Genomic DNA, 18649 nt, shown 5'->3' with positions numbered 1-18649 from the left:
AGGACATCTTTCCAAAATTGATTCTTGCATTTTTTTCACAAATATATAAGTATTCTGATCCACAGTTAGCCATAATATCTATATCAATATTTTTGTTAAGTATACATTGCCATTTATTAGATTTTGAAAATAATCTTCTGATCCATGTTAGTTTGAATGCCTTAATAAAAGAATGAATATGTATCATCTTTAGCCCCCCCTTCTGCATAGTCTTTTAGGATTATATCCCTTCTTACTTTGTCAATTTTTCCACCCCAAAGAAAATGATACAGTTCTGAATTCAGTTTTTTAATGAAGTGTTCATCTGGATTTGGCAAGGATGTAAAAAGATGATTAAATTGTGAGATAAGCAAAGACTTAATAATGTGAATTCTCCCAATTGGAGTAAGTATTCTCCTATTCCAGTTTTTTAAGATTAACTTGAGTTTTACAAGGTTTTTTTTATCATAATTCAGTTTTGGTATTTTATGTAAATCAATGTGAAAATCAACCCCTAATACAGTAAACTTATGGTTCCCCCAATGCAAGTTCCGCTCTGGAAAAAAAGTATCCTCACAGTATTTTTTGATTCCTATCCAAATTACTTCAGTTTTAGTTGTGTTTATTTTCAATCCCGAAATTTTGGCAAATGTGTCTAATTCCCCTAATGTTTCACTTAAATAGTTTTTTGATCCGTCAAGAATAACTGAAGTATCATCAGCATATTGAGATAGTAATATTGGTGTGTTTTCTATATTTAGTCCTTTAATACTATTATTATTTCTTATTCTGCTACCTAGTACTTCTGCGCATAAAATAAATAAATATGGGGCAATAGGGTCACCTTGACGAATCCACGTTTAATTTCAAAAAATGGTGATAGATTCCCCCCTTGGTTAATAGCATATATAATTTATGTTCCTTTCAGATTTTCTAGCGAGGAAGCTGAGATCATTGTAGCTGAGGAGACTGAGGTTCTCAGTAAGACACATGTTCTGCTGTTAAATCTGTCATGGTTCGGTCTCAGCCTCATGTTCCTTCTGCTCTCAGTGGAGGGTAAGTTTTATTGTTATTTTTTAATGGGTATTGTTTTCAAATCATCATTGAAACTTAAATATGTGATCTACTACTTGCAGTCAAATTAACCACAAATGTTTGGTTGGTGCATTGTCTTTTATGACTATGTCAACAATCACTGTGGACCTTTGGCTTATAACATATATGGTCTCTAGGTTTTGAAAGACCAGCCTGACACACAGCATCTATTAGATATCGACCAACGTCGAACCAGATGGTGCAAAAATCTATTTGATATAATCTTTCTTCATAACGATTTTTCAGTGACGTTATAATACACAAAACAATCATCGTGTTTTCAAAATATAACGTGTATCGATGAAAACGAGTATACATATGTTTGTTAACATTTTCTCCGTGTTGCATGTGGCGTTTCGATGACTAGTACGATATGTACGCTGTCACCTTCATCAGAAAAATGACCAGTGAAGCGTATTCACACGAAGGTGTAAAATATGTACGAGTTGTCCACAAAATCTATGTCGATTTCGGCTACGCTGTGTACAGGCACATTTTGTTCACGTGAATTTCACGTTAATCTCATTTCACATGAAATCCATGAGATTTTCACATGAAATTCACGTGAACCAATTTTGCCTGTGTAACCGTATGCACAATAGTTGTTATATATGTACCGAAATGACTCGATTCAGCTACGCTTTGTTTAATACTTGGTCATAGATGTGCGAGAGTCATTGTGCCCCCTCAACTCGATTTAGAACTGGCCCACTGCGGTGTATCCAGATGACTTCCTTTATTGTACATGTATTGTACATACGCTTACAGCGTAGCCGAAATCGACATAGATTTTGTGAACAACTCGTACACATTTTACACCTTGGTTTGCCTACGCTTCTTTGGTCATTTGTCTGATTAAGGTGACAGTGTATATATCGTACTAGTCATGGAAAATTGTATTGGTTGTGTAAAAAGAACTTCTCATAATATATTATACAGATGTCTGATGATTTCGATTTATCCCAACAGTTGTACCTGCACAGATCCGTTCGCTGGTAGGGGAGGCAGCCAAGGGGAGATGGCTTGGCGGCATGGTGGCGTGCGGGGCAGGTATGTAAACTACTGTGAAAGATTCACTGCTGTGACGTACGCATGGGTTTATTTTTTTCTAATTATCAAGGAACAGTGACGCTACGAGACACCCACTGATTTATACCCTAAAGCAGTAACAACACTTTGTGTTAAACACTGTAGCACTAGGGGGCAGTTCAAACCCTGATTTAACGCTGTAGCACCAGGGGGTAGTTTAAACCCTGATTTAACACTGTAACACCAGGGGATAGTTCACACCCTGATTTAAACTGTAGCACTAGGGGGCAGTTCAAACCCTGATTTAACACTGTAACACCAGGGGGAAGTTCACACCCTGATTTAACACTGTAACACCAGGGGGTAGTTCACACCCTGATTTAACACTGACACCAGGTGGCACTAGGAGGCAGTTCAAATCCTTATTAAAGCATGTAACACTAGGGGGCACTTTACATCTTGATTAAACACTAACACAGGGGAGCAGTTCAAACCCTAATTAAACACTGTAACACCAGGGCAGTTCAAACCTGATTTAACACTGTAACATCAGGGGTCAGTTCAAACCCTGATTAAACACTGTAACACCAGGGGGCAGTTCAAACCCTGATAAGCAACTGTAACACTAGGGGGCAGTTCAAACCCTTATTAAACGATGTTGAAATAGGGGGAAGTTTACAACCTGATTAAACACTGTAACACCAGGGGGCAGTTCAAACCCTGATTAAACACTGTAGCACCAGGGGGTAGTTTAAACCCTGATTTAACACTGTAAAACCAGGGGGCAGTTCAAACCCTGATTAAACACTGTAACACCAGGGGAAAGTTCAAACCCTGATTAGCAACTGTAACACTAGGGGGCAGTTCAAACCCTGATTACACACTGTTACACCAGGGGGCAGTTTAAACCCTGATTTAACACTGTAACACCAGTGGTCAGTTCAAACCCTGATTTAACACTGTAACACCAGGGGAAAGTTCAAACCCTGATTAGCAACTGTAACACTAGGGGGCAGTTCAAACCCTGATTACACACTGTTACACCAGGGGGCAGTTTAAACCCTGATTTAACACTGTAACACCAGGGGGCAGTTCAAACCCTGATTTAACACTGTAACACCAGGGGGGAGGGTGTACTGATTAAACACTGTAGCACCAGGGGGCAGTTTACACCCTGATTAAACACTGTAACACCAGGGGGCAGTTCAAACCCTGATTTAACACTGTAGCACCAGGGGGGAGTTTACACCCTGATTAAACACTATAACACCAAGGGATAGTTTACACCCTGATTTAACACTGTAACAAAAGGGGATAGTTCAAACCCTGATTTTAATACTGTAACACTAGGGGATAGTTCAAACCCTTATTAAACACTGTTGAACTAGGGGGCAGTTTACACCTTGATTAAACACTTACACCAGGGGCAGTTCAAACCCTTATTAAACACTAACAGGGGGCAGTTTACACCTTGATTAAACACTAACATCAGGGGGCAGTTCAAACTCTTATTAAACACTATAACACTAGGTGGCAGTTCAAACCCTGATTAAACACTGTAACACCAGGGGGCAGTTCAAACCCTGATTTAACACTGTAGCACCAGGGGGGAGTTTACACCCTGATTAAACACTATAACACCAAGGGATAGTTTACACCCTGATTTAACACTGTAACAAAAGGGGATAGTTCAAACCCTGATTTTAATACTGCAACACTAGGGGATAGTTCAAACCCTTATTAAACACTGTTGAACTAGGCGGCAGTTTACACCTTGATTAAACACTAACATCAGGGGGCAGTTCAAACTCTTATTAAACACTATAACACTAGGTGGCAGTTCAAACCCTGATTTAACACTGGAGCACCAGGGGCAGTTCAAACCCTGATTAACAGTTGTAACACTTTGTAAACGGGTTGGGTCCTTGAATAATTGCAAAGTCAGCCGGGTCGGGTTCGAGCATTTATTGTCTCCATATGACGATCACAGTATTTAGTATAGATATTGCACACACACAGGTACCAGCTAGTATGGATGATGTACATAGATATAGATGGTTTTGCCCCTGCAATACAAAATTACACACCTATAAGAAAAACAGTTTTATACATATCTCCTTACTTCTATCACAATGTGTACCCTATATAATATCTTTGTATACATTAGCTATAATAAGTCTCATATGAAACCAACATTAACATTATACCTATCCTTTTTATCTAATTCAATAAAATCTATTCATCTCTCACTATACATACATGTACAATCATGATGACTTTGAAAGAAAGAAAGATTAACTATTTAACTTTCCCTATTGTTCACACAATACATAGAATGCAACAAGGGGAGATAATCCTCTGGTTGACTAATAACAACAATATTCATCTATACTAGATAATGGATGTGATCCAAATCTACCTATTTCAATATACAGAAAACAGAATAATGTCAAGACAAATAATCTGACTAGGATACATCTATAACAATTATAAATTTGTTAAAACAATAGATAAAATACTGCTTACCCCAACTATGGGTAGAGGTCATGTGCTGATCCTTTTGTTTTGAATCAGTCCAATATATACGCATGGAAAATATGCACTGTTCATTTACTGTACTATCAAATGAAAATACTATTTCAGATAACTATATTTACAACTATGGACTTTGTCTTAACAAAAACTGAGAGTTTAGGTTTCATCCATATTTTAGCCATATTTCAGAACAATACATTTTGATATGAAAAGTATCTTAGCTAAACAAAAAGTATAATTATTTTGTCGCATGCTTGTTGAATTATCAGCAATGTGTATGACATAATGTTGTGGTGGTATCATTCTTAAGATTTACACACCAAAATTATTTATACACCAAAGTTTTCTGCACATATGAAGAAGAAAAAAGATAATTATTTCCATTTTAGCGGTGACGTTCGTGACAAGTCCTCTGATTGGTATGCTGAGTGACCGATCGACTTTACAGGCCGGCAAACGCCGTCCAGTGATGATAGCAGGAACAGTCGTTCTATGGTAAACGGACGGATTCATATAAGCTTGTCTGCCTAAGCGTTGACTAAAATTTTAAGAAGATTTTTTTCAATCATATAGTTTTATTAATTTCTTCTTTTATGACTAATATTGACTGTCCGTATCAATCATAAAAAAAAGGAAAGAAATAAAAAAAATCTTCTTCACGGGAGATTGCTTCTAGGCCCTAGTAGAATTGTTTCCAGCTATGTAAAGATACACTCCGAAAAAATATTACGCCACTGTGGCTACCTACAAGTGTAATATCTGAAAAAAGTGCGACAGTGTCAAAGTGTTTCTATAATTCAAAAATCTTATTTCGATTGGTTTTATACTATACGAGAGACATGCGATTTCAATGTGCAGATATAGGAAAGATTTTAGACTCCTTTCGAAAAAAAAATCCCAAGAATTACTTATGCCGCGATGTGTAATTTACTTAGATCGTAAACGACAATATACTTAAAGATGTGAATGTCTACCTATATTGTGGAACACTTTAACATTTATTTTCATTCATTTGAAATTGTGTACCCCTATTGAATCCTAAGTGAATTAGTAACTGTTACCTTGTTCAGCTTTTCACTAATCACTTTTTAACAGGTATGTATTTGCTACTTATTTTTAGTAATTATTTTAACACATTAATTATAGATAAACATATACCAAATCACACGGATGATTTTTTTCTTAAATTGCAGCCTAGGACTGATTGGAATGGCATTAAGTTCATCAAAAATACCGGTTTTGTAAGTATTAAAAACAGTTATAACCGGTTTTGTTATACAACATATTTGTACACATATATTAAGTATTTAAAAGAAAATCAAAACAATATACCTGGTTATTTGAAAAATATCTTAAGTGACGTAAATATCAATAAAAAAAATAAAATATATACAGCGTCAATTCAAAAGGACAAATATAACACAATGTCAGCATACAATGAAAATATATACGACAGTGTCAACATACAATTATAATATATACGACAGTGTCAACATACAATGATAATATATACGACAGCGTCAAATACAATGATAATATATACGACAGTGTCAACATACAATGATAATGTAAATCACTTTGCCAAACAGAAGAACACACATACTAGTACACACCGAGAAGTGTGGTGGACAAGTCCATATTTATCATGTTAACACCGCGATTTAATAGATCAGGTCGTGGTTACAAAGGATGTAGAGGTGTCAGGACAATAAACCTTTTTAATGTAACGTAGCAATAACGCATACATTAAAACATCATACTTAGAATATTGTCTGGAATAGTAATACCTTATTGAGGAGTCCTAATGGTTCCCGATATTGTCTGGAATAGCAATACCTTATTGAGGAGTCCTAATGGTTCCTGATATTGTCTGTAATACGATACCTTATTGAGGAGTCCTAATGGTTCCTGATATTGTCTGGAATAGTAATACCTTATTGAGGAGTCCTAATGGTTCCTGGTATTGTCTGGAATACGATACCTTATTGAGGAGTTATAATGGTTCCTGATATTGTCTGGAATAGTAATACCTTATTGAGGAGTCCTAATGGTTCCTGATATTGTTACACTGACCGCGTTGCAGTTTGATTTTGTCCATGTATATTGATAATTTGGTGCTTTGCTTTACTCTTTTATTTATTGATATGAAAACTTCATTTTGTTTGTTTCATTTTAATGAATATATGATTTTGGAAATGTTATTATTTAATAGTTTAAACAACTTTATAGATATTTACTTGTTTTTCTTTTTTCTACTCAGGAGAGGGGGAATTAACCTATCTAAAAACTCAACGAATATGGTAAGTATGGTTCCTGGTTAAAGACTCGTATCTCTAACGATAAGATGAATTACTAGTGTACAATCAGTTAATTATGAGTAATTTATTTATACAATTTATATATCATATTGATATGCTCATGAAAACCTGTGATTTACGGGAGGCGAAGCGTCGGATTGGCCAAAAAACAAAGATATTAAAGATGAAGTCAATTGTGAATCATTCCGTGCAATAACAAACGTTACCATAGAAATGTTCCATATCATGCTGGTGTGGGTGACATTACTACCCATTTGTAATACTGGTAGACAATTCTGTGGTACATATCGACCACAAAAGTACCTTCTCTCGTGCACATGTATATAAATATCAATATACATTACGATATATCGGCGAATCAAGTAGGAAATTAAAACAGGCAGCCTATTGCTCGTGAGGATATATCTACTCCACCGTGGAAGTCACTTAATACAAAAATGTTTAACAAAATCATCTACGAATACAATTTTGGTTATTTTAAAAAAAAAAAAATGAAAATGGTAAAAGAAGAAAGGAAAACGTCACGTTCTCAATTGAAGCAAAATCCTTTCGCATCAAATCCTATATGTGTGTGATATACATTTAAATGTCCTTCAATACCGAAGATACAAGTTATTTTAATTATAATGGTGAAAAGATAAGCATAGCGTCATGTAGCTGTGTATAGATGATCATTTCTATGTCTGACGACTCTTGTATTTGTACCTGTTATAGTGTGATCGTGACCTTGTATTTGTACCTGTTATAGTGTGATCGTGGCCTTGTATTTGTACCTGTTATAGTGTGATCTTTACCTTGTATTTGTACCTGTTATAGTGGGATCGTGACCTTGTATTTGTACCTGTTATAGTGAGATCGTGACCTTGTATTTGTACCTGGTAGAGTGTGATCGTGACCTTGTATTTGTAGCTGTTATAGTGTGATCGTGACCTTGTATGTGTACCTGTTATAGTGTGATCGTGCCCTTGTATTTGTACCTGTTATAGTGGGATCGTGACCTTGTATTTGTACCTGTTATAGTGTGATCGTGACCTTGTGGCTCACCGCTGCTTCCCGTTCTGGAACAACACCAATACCAGACTGTTCAAACATCATCACACTGTCCTCAGGGGATCCCAACCAGCCTCCATCTTACTTCCAGAGAAAAAATCCTACATATCTGAACTAGAATCAGAACCCGTGGGAAGTTTACGTAAGTGATATATCGATCTAATTAATGTATCTTATTTCAACAAGATGGATGTCTCGTTGTCATTTACTGTTTAATTTAATTCAATAACTATTTATAGTGTGTTTTTATTGATTGGAATGTTCTGTAAATGTTATTATCTTGAGAAGCCATTCACTCCCTCCAAACAATGTAGGCCCTGTTCTTAATAACTGCTATTTACATATATCCCATTCTCCTCTACAATTTATGGAAACTTCCCATGACTAATAGCAGAACCATTAAACCAGGATTGCAGTCGTAATGTGATACTGCATGATTTAGAAGAATTCAAAAGATTTGTTATCAATCTCGAACATCCTCTTCTCAAAAATGATTCTTCTATCAGAAATTTTGACTTTCAACCCTTTTCACAACCAAACCTATGTTCTCTTCTTATGCAATATTTCCTTTTAAAGAAAGACGTACGGCGTTATAAATATATTTGTGAAATTACAACATAAGCAAAATGAACTCCACTGAGGACGATATTGTGAGAATGATAGAGTTCCTGGTTGACAATATCTTTGTTAAGTTTGGTGGCAAGATTTTCCAGGAGACTGAAGACATTCCCATGGGAACAAACTGTGCCACTCTTCTGGCCGATTTGTTTCTGTTTTCATATGAAACTGAATGTATTGATAAGCTTATCAGAACAGGCCCATTTGTTTCTATTTTCATATGAAACTGAATTTATTGATGAGCTTATCAGAACAGGTAACACAAACCTAGCCAACTCCTTCAATTCCATATTCAGATATATCGACAATGTGATAACAAGAAGTGCATTGACCACATTGGTTCTATATACAAGGTAGAGCTGTACATCAGGGACACCACACACTCATTAACATCAGCCGCTTGTCTCTTTTCTTTAAAAGTTCGATACGCAAGTGCTTGCTCCGACTATCATGACTTCCACGAACGATGCTGACTGATAAACTTATAACACAGAGTTTCCAAAGATATTTTCTGCTGACAGATAAACTTATAACACAGGGTTTCCAAAGATGTTGCCTGCTGACAGATAAACTTATAACACAGGGTTCCAAAAGATGTTGTCTGCTGACAGATAAACTTATAACACAGGGTTTCCAAAAATGTTGTCTGCTGACAGATAAATTTATAACACAGGGTTTCCAAAGATATTGTCTGCTGACAGATAAACTTATAACACAGGGTTTCCAAAGACGTTGTCTGCTGACAGATAAACTTATAACACAGGGTTTCCAAAGATGTTGTCTGCTGACAGATAAACTCATAACACAGGGTTTCCAAAGATGCAGGTTGATGAAGACTAAGGACAAGCTTTATGTTGATGAAGACTAAGGACAAGCTTTATGTTAATGAAGACTAAGGACAAGCTCTATGTTGATGAAGACTAAGGACAAGCTCTATGTTGATGGGGACTAAAGACAAGCTTTATGTTGATGAAGACTAATGACAAGCTCTATGTTGATGAAGACTAAGGACAAGCTCTATGTTGATGAAGACTAAGGACAAGCTCTATGTTGATGAAGACTAAGGACAAGCTTTATGTTGATTTAGACTAAGGACAAGCTCTATGTTGATGAAGACTAAGGACAAGCTCTATGTTGATGGGGACTAAAGACAAGCTTTATGTTGATGAAGACTAAGGACAAGCTTTATGTCGATTTAGACTAAGGACAAGCTCTATGTTGATGGGGACTAAAGACAAGCTTTATGTTGATGAAGACTAAGGACAAGCTTTATGTTGATGATGACTAAGGACAAGCTTTATGTTGAAGAAGACTAAGGACAAGCTCTATGTTGATGAGGACTAAGGACAAGCTTTATGTTGATGAAGACTAAGGACAAGCTCTATGTTGATGAAGACTAAGGACAAGCTCTATGTTGATGAAGACTAAGGACAAGCTCTATGGTCGCCATCATGACCTCGCATTCGATTTCTCTTTGTGATATGAAGATCGATATTTGTTGTCCTTCTCATTAAAGTGCCATGTGGTTTTGTTGTCACAATCCGAGTTCTTGAGGTGTAGACGTGCCATCAATTGGATCCGACTTAGATTTACATGTTGGGTGTCATCGATGAAGCAGACGGCGCTTAAACTTCCTGAACACTGGTCTTATTCTCCTTCTTTTTTTGTTTTTCAAGGGTCTCCATGCTAATATATCGATTTTGAGTTCGAGGTATGGTTTTTCTGACATTGTGGTATTCTTGTTGTTTTTACAGCTATGTACATAGTGTTTTACCTCGTCGTCACCACTGCCTTTGCCATCATCACCGTGCCGTACATTGCCCTCATCGCCGACAAGTCTCATCCTTCACAGCGAGGTAATATATAACGTCTGTATTGTATACTTCTCTATGATATTGGCTGTTCTGCATGTGTGATACTACTAGCTGTACATATGCCACATCCCGGAACAACTCATATCCGTTGTTATCAAATGGCCATTTTCATATCCTACTCTGTATCATTCCGAGAGTCCAATATCAGCCCGATGGGCCAGAGGCACGAGGTCTGATATTGGTCGATACGGAGTAGGATATTGAAATGGTTGTGTGGTAACCTTTTCATCATATACATGAGTTGTTCCGGGATGTAAGCAGGAGGACTGCGTGTAGTATCAAAAGATACTTCTATCAAATATCCAACATAAAATAACAAGCTTATTATAGCGATGCTCAGCAAGACACATTTAGAAAAGGGGAAATGTATTTGTGCCTTTGATGAAATAGATGTACAGCATTTGTTGGCACTATCATATTGACAGGGTTTAACTCCGGTGTGATGGGCGCAATGATACTGTTGGGAAACCTGAGTGGTGCGGCTGTTGGAACGTGTTTTACGGTATTTTGTATATCATTATAAAAACTATTGTTATTAATAATCATGTGTTTTATACTGGTGTCCAACTCACAATGGTAACAAATGTAAATGTAGCATTTGGAGTTTTCAAAACAAAACTCCCTAGTATATACACTTTGCTCACTCATAGGAGACATTATTTAATGTATCTTCTATATGAAACATTATTCAATGTTTCCTCCGCAGGAGACGTTACTTAAGGTTAATATTTGAGATGTTACTTCCATAAGAGATTTTGCTGAGTGTTAGTGTCTCCCATATGAGATGTTACTTAATCAAATATAAACGTGCTGCAATCGAGAGCGAAAAATTGCAAAATAATATGGTGTTTGGGTGTGTACGATTAAGAAACTGAAAACTGTTCGTCCTGACCAACTGTTTTAATTGTCAATATTGTTTTATTTGTGGTATCTAAAATAACCGTTATCAAAGAATATATTTATGTTGCCATGGTAGCAAATCGGTGTCCTTGGTGCCTATGGGACGGCCATAGCAGTGGTGATGGTGAGCGTTTGTTTGACAATTTTCACTACACGAGAGAGGCAAGGCAAGGGAGTGTCGGAACCGCTCGGTATGTCCTCTGATGTCGCTGTGTTGATATCGTAAAGGCTGTACAAGATAACTTCGTTAAACTTTGTATGCACATCATTCAAGTTGTCTCATGGTGACTTTCGGACACCAAGCCGGAAATGCAAAACTTTTAGAAAGTTCCAATTACAAGAATTTGGTTGTCTAGTAGTGCCTTTTGCTATAAGGGTATTTTATTTTTGACATTTTCCCTGGATCATATCCCAAAAACCTTTCAGAATAACTTCATTAGGCGTTAAATGCATACAAATCTAGTGGTTAAGTTGCGCCGTTAGCTATCTGTTAGTTTCCATTTTCATTATTTTCCTGTTAACACAGACACAAATACATAGCAATGTAAATTTTGTCTTGGAGCATATGTCCAGAACTAATCAGGATAACTTCATCAGGCTACTAGACCTGACACAATCGTGTTTTCCCTATATTTTATCCATGGTTTCACAATACATGGTCAAACATGGTTTGACATTTTTTGTTAAGTGGCCAACAATGGTTACCACAAATATGGTCAAACCACTCCATAAAACGATGGTCTAACTATGTTGTGACCATGGTTATCCCATAATTTTACCATGATCATCAAACAGTAAGAGACTATGCTTTAGATTGATGTTATGACGTCACTATGTTATAATTATAACGTATCCTTGTTTCATCTTCTAAACATTTGAGAAATTAATAATGATACAATATTACAAATATGTTACAATCATGATATTTATCACTGATATTTACTCCGTTAAACAATATGACCAATGTTCTGAATTTATTTATATTTCAGATTGTACTACAATATTTACCGCCTTCTGGCAGCCATTAAAAGGTGATTATCAGTGCAGATTTCGTTTCAGCTTCGTAATCTAAAGATTCAAATTATTACATGTCGAAACGATTATTATTTTCAGATTTAGATTACACCTTTGAAAAGATGTGTTAACAATCCGCACAATAACACATTAATTAGTGATTCTGAAATACATTTTTAATATCTTCTAGAACATGACTTTCGCTGGGTGTTTATCACGAGGTTTCTGATGCAGCAGGGCGTGTCTACAGTTACCGGGTAAGGATTGAGGCTACACTGTCTGCTTCTGAGGCAATTATGTATTGGACATATCACGGATGTAACGACAGTAAACATATGACTTAGTTATTATAAGCCATGCGGTTTATATTGTATATATTTACATTTGCATGGTATTGTCACTATATAGGCTCTTTGAAAGCTGTGTCGTTGATGGGACTTTAATTACCATGCATCACGAGACACAATTCTTGAGACACAGACAGTGAACTAATTAATAAACATACATGGGTAATGAAAAGAACACAGAAAAACACCCTACAACTACCACATTCCCACAATTCATCTTCATGTCGTCAACCACTAGTGGAAAAACTGCAGCAACATTGTCTCCTCTTCTGTTAAGGAAGGGTATAAAAGGAATAGCTGGGGCCGTAAAGTCCGTCAAACCTTTGGGATCTGGCGATCTCCTAATCGAAGTTTTTCGCAAACAACAGGCGATTAACCCACAGGGTACCACCAGTTTTGGGGGTATCAGTGTTATAGTGAAACCACATCCATCACTAAACAGCAGCAAGGGGGTAATCAGATGCCCCGTCCGGCGCAATGACGCTAGTGCCGCCATACTGGAGTACTTCCAGGAGGAGGAGATCCCAGTCTCTGAGGTACGACGGATTTTGTCCAAGAAGAACAACAAGTTGGTTCCAACAAACACGTTGGTACTGACCTTTGCTACCCCATCACTACCTTCGACCGTAGTGATTGGTTACCAAAGGTGCAGTGTCTCCGTCTACATCCCTAATCCACTAAGATGCCGTAACTGCCAGAAGTACGGGCATCATGAAAAAGATGTAGGCGGAAGACCGTTTGCCAGTATTGTGGTCGTGAAGGTCATGAGGAACAAAGCGACTGTGATAATGCCAACCTGCGTTGTGTCAACTGTGAGGGAAAGCATGCTGCTTCGTCTCGAGACTGTCCTGCCTGGAATCGAGAGAGAGAGATATTGCGGGTCAAATATACCCGAAATGTCTCCTTTCCCGAGGCTAGGAGGATAGTGGAGAGCACGGACGTGGCTGCTCCCTGATATGCACAAGTGACGAAAGTCCGGTCGCCGGTTGACAATGTCGCAGGCAAGGATGCTTCTGTTCAAGTGTCTGAAGACATACCTGTCTGGGGCTCACAAGTCCCAGACATGGCTGGTCAACAGAACTTGAAAATCCTCACGGGAGACCCATACCGATTCACGACTTTAACCAACCAAACAAAACAAACTGTCAAAAGCAGCATCACCATCAAAAAACGCATCTTCATCAAAACCAGCACCACCATCAAAACCAGCACCACCATCAAAAACACCTTCCTCTTCAGGAGAAAACCCTCCAAAGGTTGGCCCCTCTAAGGCACAGATGCGGTCGCAGCGATCTCGCTCACTTACATCTGTTCCTCGATCCCAACTGAGGTCAGAGGCAACATCACCAACCAGCAGACCTAAGAGAAGAAAAAAAGCGAGGGGCAAATCTGATGGACCCGAACTGAATGTCACCTTTGGCAAAGGATCAGAGGACCCGACAAGCCGGTTCAATGTCCTACTAGGTTTCGATGATGAGATGGAGACGAATGCCTCAGCGCTTCGTGCTCCGACTCCATCGAAATCCAGCCAAAATAGCAAAAAATAAATAATACAATTATCCAATGGAACATCCGCGGATTAAAGGCAAATATAGAAGAATTTCAGAATCTATCAAAAGAATTTAGACCCGCCATTTTTTGTCTACAAGAAATCATGCTCAAAAACCAAATCACGCTTAGAAATTTTTCACTGTACACTAACATTCCAACTGTAGTTAGCAGAGCAGCAGGTGGCGCAGCGGTAGCTGTCCATAAAAATATTCCTCACAGAATGATCAAGTTAAACACAAATTTACAGGCTGTTGCTGTCTGTGCAACATTACACAGACAAATAACCGTCTGTTCAATTTATCTCCCTCCGAGTATTGTTTTCACTTGTGAGCAACTCAATAATCTCGTCTCCCAGCTCCCAACACCATTCATAATCCTCGGTGATTTTAATGGTCATAATAGCCTGTGGGGCTCTCCCAACACAGACGAGAGAGGAAGACGTATTGAGGAATTTATAGATAAAAACAACTTGTGCCTTTTTAACAACAATACCCCTACTTATTTACACCCTGCTACAGGCTCTCGTACCCACATTGATCTATCATTATGCCATCCATCCATTCTACTTGACTATGACTGGAGGGTAAATGATGATCTTTGTGGGAGTGACCACTTCCCAATTTTTCTGAAGAATATTAGGACTCCTTTTGATGATCCTCTACCTCGATGGAATATGCACAAAGCAGATTGGGTCCAATTCCAACACATGTGCATTGAAAAACTAACCATAGACAATTTTACTAACCTCGACGACCCTATCAAAACTTTTACTGAAACACTCACTTCTATTGCCCAAAAGACAATTCCAAAATCCTCTCCAAATCCTACGAAGTTCCTTTTATCTGAAGAATCTTTTAAAACACGCAGTAATCGGGCAGCTGCTCTAAGACGCTACTTGAATTGCCCAAGTGCTTCAAACTACAGTGATTTAAAATGTGGCGGGCAAAGGCTCGGCGATCAATTAAAATTGACAAAAGAAACAGCTGGAGAGAATATGTATCCAAGATATCATCAAACACCTCCTAAAAAAAAGTATGGGATATGATTAGGAAAATAAGTGGGAAAAAGGCAACATCCTCCCACCTCATTAATAAAAACAATTTTTTTCCGTCTATGTCTGAAATTACTGATGCATTTGCAAAAAACATAGCAAAAAACTCATCCCCTTTAAACCACTCCCGAAAATTCCAGTCTTTAAAGAAAAAAAGAGAAAAAGAAACGGCTCAATTTCAAATCATCAAACAAAGAAAGTTTTAATGAGCTATTTACCCTACCAGAACTTGTTGATTCGCTTAGAAAATCACAGGACACTGCTTCAGGTCCTGATGATATTCCATATCAATTTCTAAAGCACTTACCGGACTCGTCACTAACATGCCTTCTTTACATATTTAACCAAGTTTACGCTTCCGGAAAGATTCCCGATTCGTGGAAGAACTCCACAATTATACCTATCCCAAAACCGACCCAAACAACTATCGTCCTATCTCCCTGACTAGTTGTGTATGTAAAACTTTAGAACGAATGATAAACACTATACTGGTCTGGTTTCTTGAGGCCTACGATATAATATCCCCTCTTCAAAGGGGTTTTAGAAATAGAAGAGGGACAAATGACCATCTCATCAGATTAGAGACATTCATTCGAGAGGCTTTCGCCAAGAAGGAACAACTTGTCGCCGTGTTCTTTGATCTTGAGAAAGCATATCTAATTACCTATCAGACAGACACTTCAAAGTCCGTGTTGGTTCAACTTTTTCTGAAACGTCTAAACAGGAAATGGGAGTCCCACAGGGTGGAATCCTATCAGTCACACTGTTTGGTCTTAAAATCAATGATATAGTCAAATGTCTTGGTCAATCAATAGAAGGGTCGTTATTTGTGGATGACTTCTTGATCTGTTACAGATCTATGAACATGCACAGAGTTTAAACAAACTACAAAATTGGGCAGACGAAAACGGCATCAAAGTCTCTAAATCCAAAACTGTGTGCATGCATTTCTGTCAAAAACGAAAAGCACACAATGACCCAAATCTAACACTCGATTGCACTAGAATTCCTGTTGTTGAACAGACAAAATTTCTCGGCCTCATTTTTTATTTGAAACTCTCTTTCATACCACATATAAAGTATCTGAAGGATAAGTGTTCCAAGGCGTTAAAAATTATACGAGTCCTTTCTCATACTGATTGGGGAGCGGACCGTGAAATGCTTTTGCGCCTATACAGATCACTTATTCGAACAAAACTTGATTATGGTTCTATGGTATACGGGGCGGCGCGCAGTTAGTACCTGCAGATGCTAGATCCAATCCATAACCAAGGGCTACGTCTAGCCCTTGGAGCTTTTCGAACATAACCTGTAAAAAGCCTGTACGTGGAAGCAAATGAACTATCGCTTTATGACAGAAGAAAAAAAAATCATTACAATTTGCAGCTCAATTAAAATCAAACCCTAAAAATCCTGCTTTCGACCAAGTATACAAACCAAAATACCAAAACATATTTACGCAAAACCAAAAACTTCTGCCAACATTTGGTATCCGAATTTCAAATTTCCTTCAAGAACTCAACATAAAGTTGACGGACATAGCTGAATTTAACATATCTTATGTTCCTACGTGTACCATTCAAACCCCTGATTTTAACTTTATATTACATGAGCGAGGGAAATCAAGTGTTATGCCCGAAGAACACAAATCCTCCTTTCGGGAATGCATTTCGAATTACCCTTCTCATACACAACTTTACACCGATGGTTCCAAAGAAGGTGAGAAAGTGGCAGCAGCCTGCTGTACTGCTAATACTTGCACTTCAGTCCGACTACCAGACGGCGCCTCCATCTTTTCTGCTGAAGCATGCGCCATTGGTTTGGCCCTCGACCATATCGATGAACACCGAATTAAAAAGGCAATTATTTGTTCAGACTCTCTATCTGTCCTACAGTTTACAGTTACGAGATCCTAAAAACACACTCGTACAAAACCTTGCTCTTCGAATATCTCGTATGTTAAAAAAGTCTAAAATAACTTTACTATGGATTCCGAGCCATGTCGGAAATAAAGGCAACGAATTTGCTGACAGGGAAGCAAAAAATGCATTGAATCTCGAACAAACAAATATCAAACCACCATACACAGATTTTAAACCTACTATTCGTACAGCCATTCAAAATGAATGGCAGCAACGCTGGTCTCTCGAGACCACCAACACACTTTTTAAGATACAACCGAAACTTAAAACATCTATTCCCAGTCGGAAAGATCGTAGAGAGGAAGTTGTCCTCGCTTGGCTCCGTACTTGGCACATGTATCCTACTCTTTCGTACCTTTTAAAACGAGAAGATCTACCTTCAGTTTCTGACGACATGTCAAATAACGAGTCTGTTATAGAATCTACCGACTGTTGTCAGGTTCCCATACAAACAACAAATAAATTCACGCCTGGATTCTTCACAAAATGAGCAAAGAGAAAAGTGGAGGGCAAGGTCGGATTTACGGTGTTCACTGTATCTGTCCGTGCGCGATATTTGTTCCGGGGGAAAATCGAAACAATTTCAAATCTTACTTTCAGCTCAGATTTCTATTGATAAACTTCAATCATCCTATAGACACATCATACGCAATTGTATTGATACTGAATTGTGGAATAAAATTGAAGTGTTTGTTAAAATTTCAAAGTACTACTTTGTTTGCCAATCAGCACGCGACAATACGCTGTTCAAAATTGTGTGGACTGTCGATAAGGGGGGCATTTTTAATTTTAAATATAAATTATAAGTTAAAAAAGAACATAAGAGGCAGAGAAAACGTAAATATAAGTATTGTGTTATTCAAATGGATCATAAATACTATACAAAAACAGTTTAATGCTTAAATATACATTATGATCGATTATTTTTTTTATTATTCATTATTTTCTCTTTTTGTGTGTGTTCATTTATATTTTTATTATGCTAGCGTCTTGTACCAATTAGATACTTCCTACTACATTCGAATTAGGAAAAAAACATATATATATGCAACTTCATTAATTTAAATGACAACTGGTTGTTACAACTTGAAATGGTGATAACTGGTCGTTAGAACTTCATTGATTATAATGACAACTGCTTGTTTTGACTTTATTAATTATAATGACAACTCGTTATGTTGCAGCTTCCTCGAGTACTGGTTGTCCGACATGATCCATATCCCCTATTGCTGGTCAGAGTCACGCGCAGTCGCAATGATGCTGCTACCTCTACTGTGTGCCGCGTCCTTAAGGTATTGATTCGATTATAAAACTAACTGGTAATCGTTTTTAAACATTCCGTACTTAGTTAGTTATACTGACTGGA

The 18649-nt window shown here is 37.6% G+C and overlaps 1 protein-coding gene across 6 annotated transcripts in view; it reads left to right on the top strand.

Moving 5' to 3' along the window:
- The window catches only part of LOC110463040, a 43447-nt gene that overhangs the window by 20928 nt on the left and 3870 nt on the right, over window positions 1-18649 (top strand). For all 6 annotated transcript variants that reach the window (XR_002464338.1, XR_002464337.1, XM_021517378.1 and 3 more), the window contains 12 exons: window positions 908-1035; window positions 2044-2124; window positions 5028-5133; window positions 5832-5879; window positions 6899-6938; window positions 7977-8148; window positions 10379-10480; window positions 10924-11000; window positions 11475-11589; window positions 12388-12429; window positions 12603-12669; window positions 18468-18575. Coding sequence is in view for 4 of the 6 variants with exons in the window: in XM_021517378.1 (XP_021373053.1) it covers window positions 908-1035; window positions 2044-2124; window positions 5028-5133; window positions 5832-5879; window positions 6899-6938; window positions 7977-8148; window positions 10379-10480; window positions 10924-11000; window positions 11475-11589; window positions 12388-12429; window positions 12603-12669; window positions 18468-18575 (1086 nt within the window). In the remaining 2 variants the exon portion in view is untranslated. The remainder of the gene's footprint in view (window positions 1-907; window positions 1036-2043; window positions 2125-5027; window positions 5134-5831; window positions 5880-6898; window positions 6939-7976; window positions 8149-10378; window positions 10481-10923; window positions 11001-11474; window positions 11590-12387; window positions 12430-12602; window positions 12670-18467; window positions 18576-18649) is intronic.

This window comes from Mizuhopecten yessoensis, unplaced genomic scaffold (genome assembly GCF_002113885.1).
Source record: "Mizuhopecten yessoensis strain PY_sf001 unplaced genomic scaffold, ASM211388v2 scaffold10859, whole genome shotgun sequence".
Lineage (NCBI taxonomy): Eukaryota > Metazoa > Mollusca > Bivalvia > Pectinida > Pectinidae > Mizuhopecten > Mizuhopecten yessoensis.
The sequence above is the reverse complement of the archived record's forward strand: the minus strand, read 5'-3'. Positions and strand labels throughout refer to the sequence as shown.